General features: G+C 51.1%; 1 protein-coding gene across 1 annotated transcript; it reads right to left on the bottom strand.

The window, feature by feature from the left end:
* Positions 1–988: 988 nt before the first annotated feature.
* Positions 989–18,365, bottom strand: LOC131290548 (MAP kinase-activating death domain protein). The gene is made up of 15 exons (XM_058319703.1): positions 18,207–18,365; positions 16,872–18,133; positions 16,679–16,805; positions 14,417–15,886; positions 14,080–14,139; positions 13,017–13,865; positions 12,743–12,946; positions 12,443–12,676; positions 11,676–11,810; positions 10,891–11,397; positions 10,533–10,805; positions 10,284–10,451; positions 3,558–3,630; positions 3,414–3,460; positions 989–1,747 (listed from the first exon to the last, which is right to left on the bottom strand). Exons 1-15 carry the CDS (start codon positions 18,363–18,365, stop codon positions 989–991), a joined length of 6,327 nt encoding a protein of 2,108 aa, XP_058175686.1.

The following is an 18,365-nucleotide window of genomic DNA, read 5'->3' as shown; positions in this document are numbered from 1 at the left end:
ATTTGATGTTGTTATTTCGACACCAGTATCAAAGCAATCAATTGTGTTTACCTATTTTCCTACTTAAATGCAACGAAGTCCTACTTCAAACCTTTTATCTACTTCGCCGTAACAGTTAAGATACATTTGGTTGTTTTTCGAACAGTTCGTCCTTCACCGAAGTGTTTGAAGTACGATTAATTTACAGATCACTTGAATGTTGTTGGGGTTGGAAAGTAAGTGTCTTTGGGGCGTAAAGAAGACTGGCCAAAAGGGGTGCAAGTGAATCCATTTAGCAACTGATTGATTGTCAAATCATTGTGTTCCTCGCATCAGGCAAACAGTAGAAGTAGCAAACAAATCGGGAAAATATTTTAAAACCAACATAAAAACAGAATGTTTACATGACAAAATATGAGGGAGTTTACAGATAATGCTATAAGTATTGGCTTACACCATACAGTGAGACAGCATCCCCTGTGCTTCATGTTCCAAGTTGCAAACTAAGCGATACACTTTGCTTATGGATTGCAAATTTATAAAACCACCGTATTTGAATAATTCTTGAACGAACAATTGACTTCCAGAAAGCATTAGAAATAAAGAAATATGCTTCGGTGTTCCAACACTGTCAGGAAGCGGAACAAAAGGGCCAAAGCTTCATGTGAGACTTAAAAAGAAGAGAAGAAATGCACCCGACGAGATCTATTTATCTGTTCGGGCACACTGTATTAATTTATCCAAAAGTGTCCACCCAACATTGTTTTCCCTCGCGAGATTAGTTCGCTCCCCACCAATATCGTTTGTTTTACTTAGCAAAAATCAAAGTACACGAGTTACTGAAGTTTCGACTCTATGGAAATCCAAAAACAGAAAAGTCAGAGGTTCGCAACCTTCGAGGAGTTGAAGACGGAGAAGCGCACTATAATCCGCTTGCGTTCGGTTCATTCTTTCATCCTTCGATGTACGTAAGTGTGTGTGTGTGTTACTGGATCCTGGAAGCTGGTATCTATTTGTGGTCCGCCCCGTCGGTCGACTGCTTCGATTGGAGCGAGCGGAAGGGGAACGGCTTGGTGGGTGGCTGCGGGTTGCGGGTTGACGGCTCGATGGCGGAGTACTGGCGCAGCAGGGGCTGTTGGTTGGCGGGCGGCACGCTGACCGAGTCGGCGCGCTGCGAGAGGCTGGAGCGGGGCGGGATGGCCGGCGGGGGTCCGCGGCCGCTGGCTGCCAGAACCGGCGCCTTGCTCGCCGGCGGACTGCTGCCGGGGGCGGGCGGGGCGGCGGTACGCGGCCGGGCCGGGATCGTCGGTGGCGCCTTCCCCTTGCCCGAGGCCGGATCGGTGGTGGAGGGGGTGGAGGAAGCGGTTGTTTGTTGCTGAGATGTGCTCGAGTTCTTCCGGTTTAATTGTTGTTGCAATTGAGGAGACTGTTGTGGTGGTTGCTGTTGTTGTTGTTGTTGCTGTTGTTGTTGTTGTTGTGTTGGATGTTGCTGTTGTTGATTCGGATTGGGCTGCGTCGGTTGCTTCGGACTGAGCGGCTTCCCCACGACCGTCTTCAGCTTGGGTGAGCTCTGCTGCGGCAGATGCGTCTGCTGAACCTTCTGAGGCGGATGTTGTTGTTGCTGCTGCTGCTGCTGCTGCTGCTGTTGCTGAGCACCTTTTCCGGTTCCGGCATGCTGGTGGTGATGGTGCTGGTGCTTCGTTTGCTGCTCCTGCCCGGCGGCAATGTACGAGAACACGCACAGCACGGCGTAGCAGATCTGATCGGCCTGGAACGGACGCACCGGAGAGACGTGGGGGCGGGAGGGAGAGAGACAAATGTATACAACAGCCTAGCAAGCAGGAAGCCCGGAGACCGAAGACAGGTTTATCTTTCGGCGGGCGGTTGCGGAAATGCAATAAATCACCATCGCCTTATGTCACGTTACGAGCGCAATCAGCCCCATCAGCAGCGTTTGGACGTGTCGCAACAGCGGTGCCGCCACCGGGCACCTTCCCTATTAAGGCCTATTGTTTTACGAGCTAATTGAGCGCCGAAACCGGATTGGCGAACCGGCCATAGGTTAAACGCGATGCCGCAAAACCGAACGAAGCAACAACAAAAAAAAAAACATCAACAACGACGACCGATCCTCATCCTCTGCCATTTTATCGGGGCGAGAGGAACGGAACGGAAACGGTGTCGAGTGCAGTCGAGACACTGCAAGTACTGGTTTGACCGCACCCGCATCGACTGTGCGGGGCTGAGTAGTAGCCTGTGACCTATTGCGTGGCGTATTTGCACGGCGGTCGTTAAGCTAAATCAACATGAACATTACTGCATGCGGTGCTTACGCAAACACCCATCACTCTTCTATCCAGTATGCACCGCGGCTACACCAAGCACCGGCTAGCTTTCTTTCTTCGGAGGTAAACCTCCGTTCTCCAGCCTTGAGTCATTGAGTTATACCCAACGTCTATTGGGCCCAATCTGGGTTTATTGTTTGGGATTCGACCCAGAATAGGACTGACGATGGGTGTTGACCTGCTGGAACCTAGCGATTCTAATACGCGACAGCACGCCTTCGCTTTTTGGTAATTCATGGTCATAACACTTTCCGAGCTTTCCACTCAGGTTTGATTCTGACAACTTATCCTTAACTCTTTCTTGTCGAGTTTGGGCTACAGGTGAAGCAAAACCAGCGTCAAGACGACTCATTTAAAGCCATCTGAACCGGACTTAAACACAAGGAAAACTATTGGGTAGCGAATTGTGCCCGCCTTCTGACACCTGTCCAAGTCGAAACGACAGATAGTCATATTTTTATTTGGCGTAAGGGATCGTCTACCTACGGAACTCGTTCGGCTGATAGTAATTGTGTGGATAGGTGAAGTTGTAAGATATATTATTGCCGTATGAAGTTCTTAGTCATACAATACGGCAACGTCCGTCATACCTCAATAAATAAAATAAAGTTCTTAGTCATCATCCGGTAGGACGCTAGGAGTTAAACCGGTACCTATTCTACGTTTGTTTCTTAGTATGACACTCTGACTAGTCAAATAGTATTCTCTAATAGATCGTACAGCCTTCGAAAAGATGGCAGAGTTCCAAACAAATCACGTTCCATCTCTTTATTGACTTTACAGCTGGCTTACGAGTGCGTAACCAGCGTTAAGCTCGAGACTCTGAAGCTTGTATAAGTCAATTCAGAGCCTACCGTGCGCCAATGGTGTTGAAGCGCAACCCAAAGAGTTGAGCAAACGGTGAATAAGCTCGTACTGGAGCTAAACGAGGGAAAACCCGAAGATGGCCACCCTTCTTGCGGTTCTATCTATCTTAGGCCAAAGGTTATCATGATAGGGTGCTGACAGTTCTGAAGGTTCTCAAATGTGATGGATAAACCCTCCCCAGTGCAGCTGTTCCCAATATATGACCTAACCCTATGCCCTTACCATTGCCGATTTATACTTTCGTTGAATGATGAGCCTCGTTTTAGGATCTATGGGCGAAAAGGAAAACACAAACAAACAAATCGATGAGCGAGAGAGAGAGTTAGGCTCCTGAGGAGCCGATTCATACGCAGCTTGATTACTTACTGTACTCCTCCAGGATGAAAACGCCACCCTTCTGCGTGAAGCACTTCCGGATGTGATTCAACCGGATGAAGAACTGCAGGGAAAGGACGGATTTTCGTCGAGCCGGAAAAGCGGTCACCGGAACAAGAAGAACGAAAAGGCTATATTAGACCCACGTTGCACTACCAACCCTTCGGCTTCTGCTGCGAGTTCGTGAATGCTTTTGTGTTTGGGTGTGTGTGTGCTTGTGTGTATGTATGCATGTGTGTGTTGTGTGTGTGTGTGTGTGTGGCTTGGAGGCTGCACTAAATCTCTCGTGTGTGACGCGGTGTGCGTCTCTAAAAGCGCTACGGAAAACATACACACAAAAACTGACAGTTCGTGTTTTGGGGTTTTGGATTAAGTACTGTTACTCCTTGTCAACTGGGCGGGAAAATGGGGCAGACAAGCAAGCATTGGCTGGACACTCGGTGCAAGCATTTCTCCTCTCCATACTTCGCCCACTTCAGCTGCTCATACTCGTCGCCATGTTTTTTTTTATTTCCGCCCACTGCTTGCTTGTTTACCCCTTTTTTGCTGGACAGGGGGGCGCTCGGATTCCACGCCCCTCCAAACCCTTCCGCCTCTCTCCCTCCACCCCCCACCCCGCCCTCCCTCCCGTCACCCACGCTATTCCCACACACTCCCTTCTCGCCTACATCGCAAACCACTCCGCCCGGGTGCCTCGGGGTTCTACGGACAAAATGGCGGACGAGCGGCGGGAGCTTTTTTCTGGTTTTTTTTTCGTTTTACTCTAAAAATAAGCAAACACTACTACTAAAAACCAAAAACTTAGTTACCAGTAGCTTTGTTTTTTTGATTATTATTAAATGCTATGTCTAATTGGTAAAAGCAAACTAGTCACGACGAACACGGACACTAAACGAACGCAAATGGAAGAAAACAAAAAAACCGAACGGATGGTAAATCGAAAACCAAAACGCAAAACACTTGGAACGGGGAGGAAAAGAACAGGGAGAGTGAGGGGAGGTGTTGTGTGAGGTGGGTGTAAAACAGGAAGGAAGGAAAACATGACAAAACTATATGGGGAAAACCCAGAACCAAGTACTAAAAGAAGAAAGCTTCCTACACATGGAAGGAAGGGGTTGTAGGGTGGGAAAACTGTTCAGGGGAAGAAAACCAAACGAGTCTGTGGAGGGGAAAGGGAGTGAAAGAAATAAGAACAGCAATTTCCAATTTTGGTATCTTAGTAATATGGTATTAACTTTTTGTTTGTTGTTTTGTTTGATTTCAACTACATGTAACAGTCGTGCCGATCACGATTTTATATATTAGTGTGTATGTATGTATGAATGAATGTATCTTGTGTGCTGTTGTATATAAAAAGGCCATTAAAAAAAGTTAAAAAAAAACATTTTCAGTTGAACACAAGCGATCGATAAAATTGTGTGACGAAAATGATATGTCCGTTTAGTTTTTAAGCTCAAAACATTCCGAAAAGAGTATCATACAAACAAATAAACTTGTGAGATGGTCTCCGTAACGGTAGGACTTCTCGTAATACATTAAAGGAAAAGTTTAAAACCGAAACGAAACGAAAAGGAAACAATAGAACACAGTAAAGCACTAATTGACATTTCGATTTACTCGACCGGGAGCAAGAGTGTGTGTGAGAGAGAGAGAGATAGAGAGTGAGAGAGAGAGAGAGAGGCGAGAGAACGGAAACGGAACGGAAACACATTCTCTTTTAAGGAAGATCAATAAAAATCGACGACAAACTAAAGAATACAAAATGTACTGCTTTGGAGGGCATGAATTACTAGCTTCATTGTTTTGGTTTTCGTTCGTCGCGTGTCGGTACCAACTGAAAAGGAGGTATTTACTGTGGCTAATCATACTTTACGTAGGATAGAGATTAGTGAAAACTTAAATGATGACGCTACAAAAAGGATAAAACAGTATTCAGGCTTTCTAATGGCATCCGTGGCAGCGAAGGGTGATTATCACTGAACCATTTACAACAGGTGGAGTTTTCTAAGTAGAAAACAAAAACAAAAGCGTAGGGGAGGGTGGGAGGTAACGAAACCAAAAACAAAACCCAAAATAGTCCTAGTTTGCAAAGACGCTGGTGAAGTGAAAAAAAAATCGAAAATGGTGAACGCATGCGGTAAACGAAAAGGCCTAAGGTTGGGAACATAAAAATTTGGGAAAAAAAGAAAAGCTCTAACATGTTGACCGGTTTATAACTAGGCTAAAAAGGCTAATAGAAGCTCGACTGTACGCAACACTAGAAGTGTAGTAAGGAAATGGGGAAGTAAACAAGATTCGAAACAATAAACACTAGCCCGATACAATGTTACTTCAAATATGATACGAAAAACATAGGTGTGTCTTTTTTTTCCAATATAGCATATTACTTTCTAAACGAATACAGCATCAAATCACGTGGCTCAACGTCAACAACGCGTTGGAGGATGATCTAAGGTTGGGTGTAGGGGGAGGGGCGGTGGTGGTGGTATCGGGAAGGAAAATGCTAAAACTAAGGCACACTTGGTGATGGTGGTGGTGGTGGTGGTTAGTGTGACGCCTTTGCAGGACCGTGGAAGCATGTGGAAGCATGTAGGAGAAGGTGGGGCAATATGTACCCTCTCAAAGCGAATGGAAAAAACCATTTTGTGTTACCCGCTCAAGAACAATACCCCGCCCCTTTCACGGTTGGATATTGTGACACCTTTAGTAAAACAAAACAAGAACATAAGAAGTGAAAACTGTAGAGTCTAAACTGGTCCCCGACGCCGGGCAGCTTTTGACAGACGCTTTGTTTTGTTTCGACAATCTTTGTTTCGTAACAAATTGATGTTTGTTGAAACTAAACTTGTGTACGTGCGAAATGCACAATAAGCCTCCCTTCAATTGATAACTCTATCGTATCTTAAAATTACAGTTGCACGCTTATCTGTCACATTGCATGGGGATAAAGGAGAGATTGCACGAAAACCAGCATCGGTTTCGTGCTTACAGAATTCCACGTTTTCATCTCATTTAAAACAGGCTAACAAAAGCAAGGACAGAACTGACATTCCGTTGTCGCTTGGTTTACCGACCGATTGTGCAGCTCTTCCAATACGACGGCTCTGACGGCTAGCGAGGAACAAGAACAAAGCTGCCAAACAGATGGTTTTATCAATCCTTTTTGACCTCTCAGCACTTGGAACTAGCGCGTCAAGCGACGAGCAAAAGGCAAGCTGTCGTGGTTGATTCTGCAAAATCCTCCCACAGGTTCACATTGCCCTACTTTCCCCTAACTGGCTATTCCAGCGGGTTTCTACTGCTAAGTGGAGCGGGGAGGGGCAAGGGGGAAATTCGGTTCTTTCGCCATACACCCGGCACCGAACAGATGAATACAAGCACACGCACACTCACACACACACACACACACACACACGCATAGGAGGAGCTGGGAAGTGTGTAGCGAAAGGAGGTACGAAGTACAAAGTACATCCGGTAGGAAGTAGGGAACCCACGGAAAACCCGGAAAAACACTCAAACGATCATGAGGGTGAGCGTGTGTGCGTGTGTGTGTAGTGTGGATCCGCGCTTGTGATTAAGGATTGGGCAGCGGAGATGGATGGACGGGGAAGCGGGCGGGGGCCGAGGGAATGGAAACGGAACAATAGCAACTGATCGGGTGAATGGAAGCAAAAGATACTTCGTACATATACAGAGAGATATAGCAACAATCAGAAAATGGGCTACTACTGTTGGATGTCGGTTTTTTTTACGGCTACTTTCGGGGTTAGGTTGGTTTCTAGTATTATTTTGGTTTGTTTTGCTTCAAACATCTTCTTTCGTGTACATTGTGGGTGAATAGTGTGGACAAGTTGGATGTAACAAATGTCTCGGTTTTTAATACATAATAGAAAAAGTAGAAAAGTAACTGTACCTCAAAGTCCTTTCCGCAAATGAGTATTGTAAATGTTAAATGATCCAGATTTTTTTGTTTTCAACGTGTTTTATGTTCGAATGGGTTTGTTTTTACGATTGATTAATTTACGACGATCGGTTCAATATCGATAGTTGTTATTATTATTATTTTTTTTTTGTTTTGTTCGTCATTCAAAATTAGAACAGATGATTCGACAGATAAAAAGGAGGAATAAAGAGAAAGGAAAGAAAATTATGATTAGTGAGCTTTGTTTGTAAAATTTTCTCTGGTTTCGAAATATGGACAATCATATGTGATGAGACGTGAAAGCATACGGGAAAACTGAACTACCGAACGGACGGTTTTAAGGGGGTTTGTTTTTTTTTAAATCGTTTTTCGGGTTCCGAAAAATTTACTCCTGGCACAAAAACAAAAACGAAACGGGGCTTCTGCACGTGATGCTCTATACTTTTCCTAGCGATTGGTTGCTCGTTGTCATACCAAGCAACCACTGGCTGCACTGGCTAGGGGAAAATTTAAAATTTATAAAATGGTCGCCAACCGAAGATGCTGGTGGGGGGGGGAGGTTAAGGGTAGGCGGAAGGAAAACAGATGTAAACAACCGAAGAGCAAACGGAAGAGCGAAACCATCGAACGAATCGGAAACTGGGAGAAAGAAACAAGCAAAAAACGGAAATGGAAAACGGAAAAAACACCCAAACTAAAGCTAAGCCGTTTTCAAACTCAAACCGTAAACTACCCGCACACCCAAGGACCATCTCAAAAGCCTTTCGATTTGTAATTTCGTCATGATTTTTCTTTTGTTTGTTTGTTTCTCTTTTGTTTTGCTAGTTCGTTTTTCTTCTTCCTCTTGCCTGTTACTCAGATCTGTTTGGTATAGAAAAAAAGGGAAAAGGAAAGTTACTATGCACAAGTAGGTAAACATGGAAGGTAAAGACTGGCTAGACTAGGCAGTGTTCTTGGGAAAGATTACACTCAGAGCTATGTATATATTCATCCATCGCTTCTACAAGATTTGGCAATGTCTAGGAGTGAGCAGAAAAACAAGTCGTTGGAAAAGATGTGTATTTTTAGAAATAACTGCAAATTCATAGAAAACAACGAAACCAATTTTCCCTCAATGCGAAGAGCGCGAGAGAAAGAGATAGAAAGAGAAAAAGACGGAAAGAGAGAGAGAGAGAGAGATAAAAAAGAAAAACGAGGGAAGAAATATACGAACGCAAACCCAATGAAAAAGAAGGCACATAAATGAGCAAAACAAAAACCAAAAGGAAAACATATCGAAAATCTAAAACGTCCTAGGGAAGGAAATGGAAAACGAACGAATACATTAGCCACCGCCGTTATGGCGGCACTGGGTTTGATGCTTGTTGCCGTTCGAGATAAACCGGTAAAACGAACAAGCCACACGGTGTTGGCTATCGCCTCTCGTCATACAGCATCATTAGCTTGACAGTTGAACGGATCTATGCTCGATACTTCACGTAAATATCCGTCTACGCTGAAGGGAAATGGGGATGGCACATAAACTGGCTTGGCATAAACGATAGTTTCGGCTTGAACCACTACCGAAGGATTTCGAGATGCCCGCACAGCTGCGCTACTTTGTTCAGGTGAAAGATAATAAGACACCATAGTAAGGCATGCGTTAACCGAGTACCTTAAAGTAATTGAAAAGAAGAAACCGAATAGAAACCAAAATAACGAAAAAATACTAAAGTAAGTCTGTTAAAGCAAAATAAGACGTTAAATCGAATAATTTATAGTCACGCAAAGAGTCCTTCTGATTGCTACAAAGAGGGAAACTATCGAAGTAAACAAGTCAACAAGTCGGTCATTATTCTAACTCTCTTCCTACTGACCTATTGATCACTGCCCACTTTCCAGCCACTGTCAACAATAACGAGAGGTTGACAGACGAACAGAGAGAGAGAAAGATAGAGAAAGAAACAGTGTGAGGGGAGAGAGAGGGTCCTTGGTCTAAACATAAACAATAGAAATGAAAGTATACAAAACCAAGGTGAAAAGTAAACGAAAACGTAAGAAGTAAACGTGGTGCTTTCTGCCAGCTACAAGCAGTTGGCCTCGTGAGATGAAAATCCAACACCGGAACAAACTGTCGGAAAAACAGCACAACAAGAGTAGTGTGCGAGGAAAACATGGAACGCAAAACAGGGCGGCGAACGGACACTTTTGAGTCGCCCACCGAACAGTTCCAATTTAAACTGCGTGGAACAGGTTTGTTTTGGAAGAATGTGAATGAATTGTGATAGAGTTGCTTCGTCCTAAAGTTTGGCAAGAGTCCGGTTGTGGTCTTCACACAGTCTCTAAGGATGTACGGAACGATGGACCGGAGCAGTAGTTTGGGATAGGGTTGAAGACCGATTCTCCAGCCGATACAAAACAGCCCAGTTAGTCGCAGCGAACCTCGGTCTACTACTACGGAGTTTGGCTACGAGGTTCGGTCTGCTAGAGTGCAGAGTCGCTTCAGGTGAATTGAATTGGTATGGTACACTAATGGTATTTTTCTTTTCTCTTCAAACTATGAACATCCGTGTAAGAAACGATACGAAGAACGAGACGCGAGGTCCGAAACCCGGAGTGCGACCGGTAGAGATGCAACAGTCGGTCAGCTAGTGGTTAGAGTACTGAGTTGGAGACGCATGAACGGGACACAGAATGGATGTCAAACGAAAAGGTAGATAAGCTAACCAAGAGATACGCTGGATATATGTGTTACACACCGAGATGACAGGAGAGGGGGGAAGGGGGGAGGCGAGCGAGCAACACGCCGGGCTTACCTTGCTGTTGGCGAACAACAGGCCCACACCCTCGAGGCACACCTGCAGCAGGCCGCCCTCGCCGGTGGTCATGTCCTGCACCGGGAACTCACCGCCGAGCTCGGGTGCCTGGCCGGCGCAACCGCTCCGCTCCATCGACTCCTTGATGCAGTTGTACAGCTCCTTGCACTAGAACAAACGCAAAAGCAAACCGTGGCCGTTGGTCATGGCAGAACGCGGAAGTCCCCCAGGCAGTCTCGCCGCCCTTACCTTGCGCGTGTAGTACTTGTGCAGCTGCGTCTGGCCACCGTTGCGCTGCCAGAGGCAGAGGACCTTCGTCTTGGGTGAGTAGGTCATGTTGACGAGCCGCTCGAACCACCAGCGCTCGGTGATGCTGCCGTTGACGGATCGCAGCACCAGCCCGTCGTCCCGCACCTCGATGAAGCGCAGCGAACCGCTGGCATCCACGCCCTGGTGCACCGTGAAGCTCTGCCGATGCAGCAACCGCGATCCGAGCGGCTTCAGATCGATGTCGTTACCGTGCTGCAGAAATAGAGCGCGACAGTTTTAGGTTAGTCCAAAGCATTTAGGAACAGAGGTACCGTACGCGGATATAAGATCATCTTACCAGATTGTTGATCTGGTCGAGCAGCAGGTTCACCTCCTGCGAGTAGATGAAGCCGATGTGGCTCTTGCCGAGCAGCCGGCGAACCTTCTTCTTGATCTCCAGCTTGTGCACGTTCAGCATCACCAGGATGGCGGTCAGGTTGTAGAGCATCGTCGACAGCAGCCGGTCCTCGTCGTGCTCGAGCCGCTTGCGCTCCGAGTCCGACAGCGCCTTGTAGCGCTCCATCATCTCGCCCGGACCCTGATCCATGCCGATCATGTCCCGCTCCTGGCTGACCGCGTCCAGGAACGCATCCTCCCAGAACTGCATCTGGTCCCAGATGCCCGACCGCTCCTTGCCGAGCAGCCCCTCGAACAGGTACACGCGCGGTGCGTCCGGCGACGGCGAGCCGGACGACGGGATGAGGCTGCCACCGGTGTACCGGAAGCCGGCACTCAGCGACGACTTGCCGGAAAAGATCCCGCCCGCCATTTTCTTCGCGTCCTTCAGCGTCGAACTCTTAGGAAACTGCAAGAGGAAAGAGGCGTACAGCGATTCAAACATACATCGGTCCCATTCGGATCGGCTGAGTACGTGTGTATGAATATGAAGTGAGGAACAGGAAATCAAAACCCGATGTTAGAGAGATATAGAGAGAGAGAGAGAGAGTAACACATGCAAAAACCGACGACAAGACACACCACTTCGAAACACGTACGGAAACGGAAACGGGGGGTGGGGTGAACGGTGAGGAAAGTGAGGAGGATGTGGATGTCTCAACCGGTCGCGCGGGTTGAGATACTTACCTTTTCGTACTCGGTGTCCGACACCGTCGAGCGGCACGAGATAGAGGCGGCCAAAAAGTCACAGGGTTGCTGTTGCGGCAAAACGTCACTAGCGACTGATAGTGTACCAGATGAATCTTGCATCGCAATGCTACCCTGTGTGGTGTAGAAGCATGGGAAACACAGATTTCAAGCGTATACACACAAACATATGTAATAGAAACAATTTGAGAGCAGAATCTGCAGAGTAGTACTACTTGACGTCGCAGGAGTTGGTGATACGGGGAAGGGAGGTTTAAGTTTAACATGAAGCGAAGAAGTAGTTCAACCAACTAACACGAACACGCACTTTCACACATACTCACACAAGCATACACACACATACACACAGACAAACGCAATTCTAGGGTATTATGGTACATAGAAATGAGGTGAATGGCGGTGCTCTGCCACCGTAAGAGTGAGGTTAGGTTGCGACAGTGTGATTTCGCAGGGTACCATAATTGCCCGAGACTTGTTGACAGAATGATCGCATCCCACGGCAAGGTGGCATCGCAAAGGGATAGAGCAGAAACAAGTACACATACACCGGGAGTTCAACTCGCTAGGTTCTAGTTCCGGCCTACTCCCGGGGTTCCACAACAAGGACATCCCACTTCTCAGTGAAGAAACAAAACAGAACAAACCCGGCTGGTAGAGCCGGGGACAGGCAAAGAACACACTAACTAATTAGATGCAGTTCGACAGCGATAGTGGACCAGGCGAGCCCCTGTTGGCTCGATACCTACCTCTGACTCGAACGATGTCAGCTTGTTGAACAGCACATTCCGCTTGAGTGACAGCATATCCTTGAACATCTCCGACGTCGTCTGGTTCTCGTGCTCGTTCTCCGACGGGTGGCGCGACAGGTGGTCGGTGGTAGCGCTCGAGCTCTTGCGCGACCCTCCGAGCATCCACTCCGACAGCTCCGAGGGGCTCTGGGGCGACCGAAGGTTTTCCCGACTCCCGAGCGGACTGACACTCTGCGGGGACAAGCGAACGTTAAGGCTCAATCAATACGTCGACGTAGCAGCTGGTAGGTACTGTACCTGGCTCGAGAGGAGACTGGCGGACATATCGGAGCCGGCACCCTCGACTAGCTCCTTGCTCCAGTAGTGCGTATGGGCGATCTCCATCATCTGGAACACGGACGCCATTCCACCCAGCCCGAAGTTGCTGACCGTGTGCTCCAGCCCGTGGGTGATGGCAATCAGACACTTGAGGGTTCCCTTGTAGACCGCCTTCGATATGCACTGTGGGAGGAGGGAAAAAACCATTTCAGGAGTCTGCAGGTGCGACAGACAGACCTGCGTTAGTACATACCACATCGTCTATGTGGTCGTCCGGGCCTATCTTGCGCTCTAGAGTGCGGTTCAGCTTGCCCAGCACCAGCATGCGGTACGATTCGTCCTCCATCAGCTTCTTCAGCCGATTCAGCTTGAGCCAGCCGACGCCCTCGCCCGCTAGCACCTGGTTGACGAGATCCTTCAGGAAGCCCTGGTTCTCCGAGTTGCTGGACGAACGCTCCGCGTTCTGTATCCGCTGCATCTCCTCCTTCGTCTGCTTGGGTCCCGAGTGTTTGATCAGTGGATTGCGCTCGACCAGACCCTTCCGCCCCGGGAACGGATCGAACGACAGCTTCTCCTTCATCTTCTGCTGCTGCTGCTGCAATATACCACCCTGCTGCTGATGGGCCTGTTGCTGGGCCTGCTGGTGATGTTGCTGATGCTGCTGATGCTGCTGCTGCTGCTGATGGTGTGGATGGTGATTATGCTGCTGCTGCTGCTGGGTCTTCTGCTTGCTCCCGAATAAATCGGAGAACATGGACGACGTGGATTGTGCGATCCCATTGAAGTCGCTGGTGATGGACGAGAACAGCGACTGGTTGGTGGTAGCGACCGTGTTCGCCGTCGGCGAGCTGAGCGACTGCTGGTGGCTACCACCAGCGCCCCCACCCCCACCACCACCACCACCACCACCTGCGCTACCCTGCTGCAGCAGCCCCTTCTTGGCCGCGACCTCCTTGGCCGACTTGGTCAGATCGCCGATGGTGGACTTGCCGACATACGTCAGGTCCTCGATGGTATTCTTGCTGACACCTGCCGCCTGCTTGGACGCCTCCAGTGCCTGCTTGGACGCCTCCTCGGCCGCCTTCTTCGCCTGAAGGGTCAGCTGCAGAGTGCAAAGGTAGAAGAGCAAAGCACCGCGCAACCCACAAACACACACACGCACGCAATGGATTAGAGACAGTAGGCAAGATTAGTGCACCGAAGTAGGCAAGATTAGTGCGCGAGAAACGAAAACGAAACCCGGTACCAAAGCAAGCGTAACAAAAAAAAACCCATGCTAAGAAAGTATAACAAAACCGAACGTGAACGAAACACACCTGCTCGAGGGGAGCTAGAATCTTGAGATCTTCTTCTATCTCCTTGGCCTGCACTTTCAACTGAACATTCCACAAACGGATGTTGGGGATAGTATTGTGTTTGGTTGGTGTTGAAGTAAACAGACAACGGGGACGAGGGGGGAAGGCGAGGAGCGTGCAACAGAAAGAGGGTGAAAGAAGGTGGAAAAAAACATGTCGTTAGAGTTAGAGAGCTGATGGTAGAGAGAAGGTCAAGGGTAAATCATATCCTGGAAGAGAAGTGTAAACAAACACACGGACACACGACGGGAGTGGGAGGAGGAATGGCGGAAAGTGGCCGCGAGCGGTGCGTGCTTACCTTGTCCATCTGCGCCAGCAGCCCGTCCTGGCTGCTCTGGCGAGTCGTTTCCCTTACCAGTTCCTTTGCCTGCGTCGTCAGCACCTCGAACAGCGAGCCCTGCGAGCTCTGGCGCTGCGAACCGGCCGAGCCGAGCGATGGCGGATGGCTGCCGGAGCCAGTCGAGCCGGAGCTGGAGGTGCGTGCGAGCAGGTTCGCTCCGCTCTGCTGGCGCCCGTAGTTGGGCGAGATCGGTGGCGGGATCTTGCTCAGCTTGCCGGCCACCCGGCCCGGCTTGGTCGCTGCCTCGAGCGACCCGCCGCTGTCCTTCGACACGATCGTCTTGGGCGTGGTGGTGGAGTTGGAGTCGGACTCGTTCTCGAAGCTGCCGTGCTCGCGCTCCGGCTTCACCACCAGGTGCACCTCGTTGCGCGTCTTCGGGTTGAACTCGAACTCCGAGTCGCGGTTGAAGCTGGGCGAGCTGAGATCCGATTGGCTCGACGAGGTGGAACCGCCGGAGTCGTGGGCGTCCGTGTCGACCAGCTCCTTCGCGTTCGGCGGTCGCATGCCCTCCGGGAAGCGCAACGAGCTGGGCGGCCGGTAGACTAGCCGCGGGTCCAGGTTGGAGGACAGGTTCTTCGGTGCGACGTGGTGATGGTGCTGGTGGTGGTGCTGGTTGGCGTACACCTCGTGCAGGCTGGGCGACAGGTCCGACGACACGATCTCCGACACGAAGTCGCTGAGCGACGAGTAGCTGGAGCTGGTGCTGTCGGCGCCCTCCGAGTCCGAGCCGCTCTCGTCCGTCGGCTGGCTCTCGAGGCGCAGCATCCGCTTCAGCGCCACGTTCAGCGAGCTGCCGTCGTCCCACACCGGGAACCGGATCGGGTTGAGCGTGTGCGAGTACCACTTCGGCTTGTCGCCGACCTGCGCCGGGTCGAGGACGCCCGTCTGCACGCGCAGGAACGCCACGTTCGAGGGCGTGAGCGACCACTCGGCCAGCCACTCGACGGCCTGCGTGCGCGCGAACCGGTTGAGGAAGGCGGAGGTGCGGGGCCGCGACCGCAGGAAGCTGTTGATCTGAAAGGCGACGACGGGGCGCGGGTAGAGGCGCAGGATGCGCGTGTGCTCGGTGAAGTTGGCGAGCGTGTTCTGCGAGTTGAAGAAGCGCACCATGGCGACCCGCGTCGCCACGTCCACCGAGTCCACGTCGGCGCCGAAGATCAGCGGGTTCGGGCTGGCCGACGGCGCCGGTGGTGCTCCACCCACCGGACTCAGCTGCTGCGACGATCCCGCTCCGGGCGCTCCGGGTGCGGAATGGTGGTGATTCGATCCGGCGCCCGACGGCGCTGGAGCCTGCAGCGCCAGGCCCGTGGTGGCGTTGGCCGTGTTGGCAGCAAAGCTCTCTCTACCATTGCCCGCCTTCGGTACGGATGGCGTGGATATGGCCGCCGACGACGACGACAGCGTTCCCGACGTCATCGAGCTCAGCGCCTGCGAGCAAAAGCGAGAAACAAACAGTCATGGGTTATGATAACAAACATTAGCAGACATAATTACGTCCCCAAGACGGAGAGGTGTTAATTGGACGATGATATTTAATCTACCACAAAAAAAAAAAACAATGCCAACCCACACCGAATTCCAACCCTGTCATTGACATTCGTTCCTGAATAACACCATTCTGGGGGGGCGATGAACTGCTTCGAGAATACAGCATGACGCAACAACGTGGAAGCAAATAGTCCCTCCGAGCGTCAGGACATCAGCTTGTTTGGGGAAAAGATTCCTAGTCGTTTGACGTTTGAACGTTAATGTATTGTTTGAAAACTTTTGATTCTTTGGACGATAGTAGTTATTCTGCACTTCAACACTACGACGCTAGTTAGTAACTTTCTGGAGTTTCAGTTTGAGTTTTGAAACTTTGGGTAATAGACGTCACGGACGGAAGAGCGGCTCAGGAAAGGAACTTCTACAAGCCAGAATGGATCCCAATCTGCATGTGATGGAATTTGGCACCCCTTCCCGACAACTCCGTAGGTCTGAGTTGTAGTGTACTTCGTCAATAAGGAACTCTCATGGTGCGTTTGCTAGATACTGTAACATAGCACACATGGAACGGAAGCTTCAACAATGAACAAGTCCTCAACATCTGAAGCAACAACGTATTTGTTACCAAATACGCCCGATCTTTACCAACAGTGGATAGTGTTTGTATCCATACAGACATCAAGTCTCAACTAGTTGTACAAATGGAAGGGAATGTGCGCGATATGGATGCGTTACCTGTTTGAGGTGATTCTTGAGGATACCGCCCTCCGGTTCGGGCAGCATCGGTACCGGTTCCATGTCGCCGGACGCCGGCGTTAGCTTGTTCGAGTCGAGATCCACCAGCCAAATGTCATCCGGCAACCTGGCGGGAGGAGGAAGCGCAAGTTAGAGCCGGGTCTGGTACACAGACACCACCGCTGGGACTTACCGGAAGTTTTTCTTGTACATCAGGAAGGTCGCGGGAAGCCCGATGATGTAAGGCGTCGGTGCGAGCAGCAGCTGCTCGGCGCTGCCCATGCAGGTCGGCAGCAGCGGTATGACGGGGAACATGTACTCGAGCGGATAGATCAGGTGCACGAACGCCATCACCGACATCGAGAGCGCGTTGTAGTCGCGCGACTGTATGATGAGCTTGTGCTCGAGCAGGATGAGCGTCAGCACCTTCAGGCACGTCTCCACGCCGAGCAGCTCGAGCGGCAGGTGCAGCGGGAAGTCGACCAGCGTGAAGCGCGTGTGGTCGGGCAGCGCGAAGACGAGCGGCTGGTAGAGTGCCCCGGACAGCACGTCCACCTCGACGCGCGTCGACCCGGGCACCGGCACCGGCGCGGACAACAGCCGCAAGATCCAGGTCTCGATCTCCTGCACGTCGTGCAGCACGACGGCGCTCGTCGCCTCGGACGCCTGGTTGGTCAGCACGTTCCACACGCTGTCCCGCACCGCCTGGCGGGCAGCGGTGGTCGCCGCCGCCGCCCCCATCCCCGTCCCCGAGCCGGTGCGCTTCGGGCTGCACGAGTCGTTGCAGGCATCGATGAGCCGCTTCAGGATAAACAGGCACTCGCGGAAGATCGACAGGAACGGATGGTGCGACAGGATGCAGAGCGAGGTCAGCGAGTGGTTGCGCACCTTCGAGCGCTTGCGGGAGGCGCGGGGTGACGGCGAGTGGCTGCCGCCCGACTCCGAGTCGGCCGCCGACGGCCCGCCCACGCCCAGCAGCGACGGCTGGTGCTGGTGGTTCGGCGGATCGGAGTCGCGCCGGCTCGGACAGTCCCGGTCGGAGGAGTCGCTCGGCGCGATGTTGCTGCTCCGGTAGTCGCTCGAGAACGCCGAGTCCGAGCTCTTCTCCATGCTCTTGCGCCACGACTCGCGCCGCAGTGACGAGTTGGCCTGCTGCTTACCGCCTCCGCTTCCCGCTCCGGCCAGCCCGCGGCCCCCACCGGCGCCGGCACCGCCCCTCGGTCCCTGCGACTTCTCGATCGGGCGGTAAAAGTTGACGCAGATACCGTACCGCGTCTTACCCGAGTCCTTGTCGGTGAGCGTGAACACGAACGAGGTGGTGTCGCGGATGGCGGCGCCGGTACGCCGCGACCCAACGCTGACGCATCCCTCCGGCTGGCAGAAGTACACCATGTCGAGCGGCAACGGGAAGTCGTCGTGGTCCATCGGTGGATAGCGGCGCAGCAGTTCCGGCAGCTGGAAAGGGAAAGCACACCCATCATTGTGTCCCAAAGCCCCCGGTTCGACGACGTGCGGCGCGACGACCCACCTGTACGGACGACTGGTTACCGGAGCTGCCACCAACTACGGCCGCCCCGCCCGCGCTTCCCGTCCCCGAGCGGGACATGTGTGTGGTGCGGGCTCCGACGATCGCCAGGTAGTCGATCAGACGCGGACACAGCGAGTCCCGCTGCTGCTGTTCGGCCAT

The sequence above is a fragment of the Anopheles ziemanni genome, chromosome X (genome assembly GCF_943734765.1).
Source record: "Anopheles ziemanni chromosome X, idAnoZiCoDA_A2_x.2, whole genome shotgun sequence".
Lineage (NCBI taxonomy): Eukaryota > Metazoa > Arthropoda > Insecta > Diptera > Culicidae > Anopheles > Anopheles ziemanni.
The sequence above is the reverse complement of the archived record's forward strand: the minus strand, read 5'-3'. Positions and strand labels throughout refer to the sequence as shown.

Bases quoted from the DNA above. Each gene is read 5' to 3' on its own strand.
- LOC131290548 (XM_058319703.1), bottom strand. From the start codon at position 18,365: ATGGCCGAACAGCAGCAGCGGGACTCGCTGTGTCCGCGTCTGATCGAC. The intron at 12,947-13,016 runs GTATGTACTAAC...CTCCTCCCACAG, and splicing joins ACGACCACATAGACGATGTG to TGCATATCGAAGGCGGTCTA. The intron at 3,631-10,283 runs GTAAGCCCGGCG...CTTTCCCTGCAG, and splicing joins TGTTGTTCGCCAACAGCAAG to TTCTTCATCCGGTTGAATCA.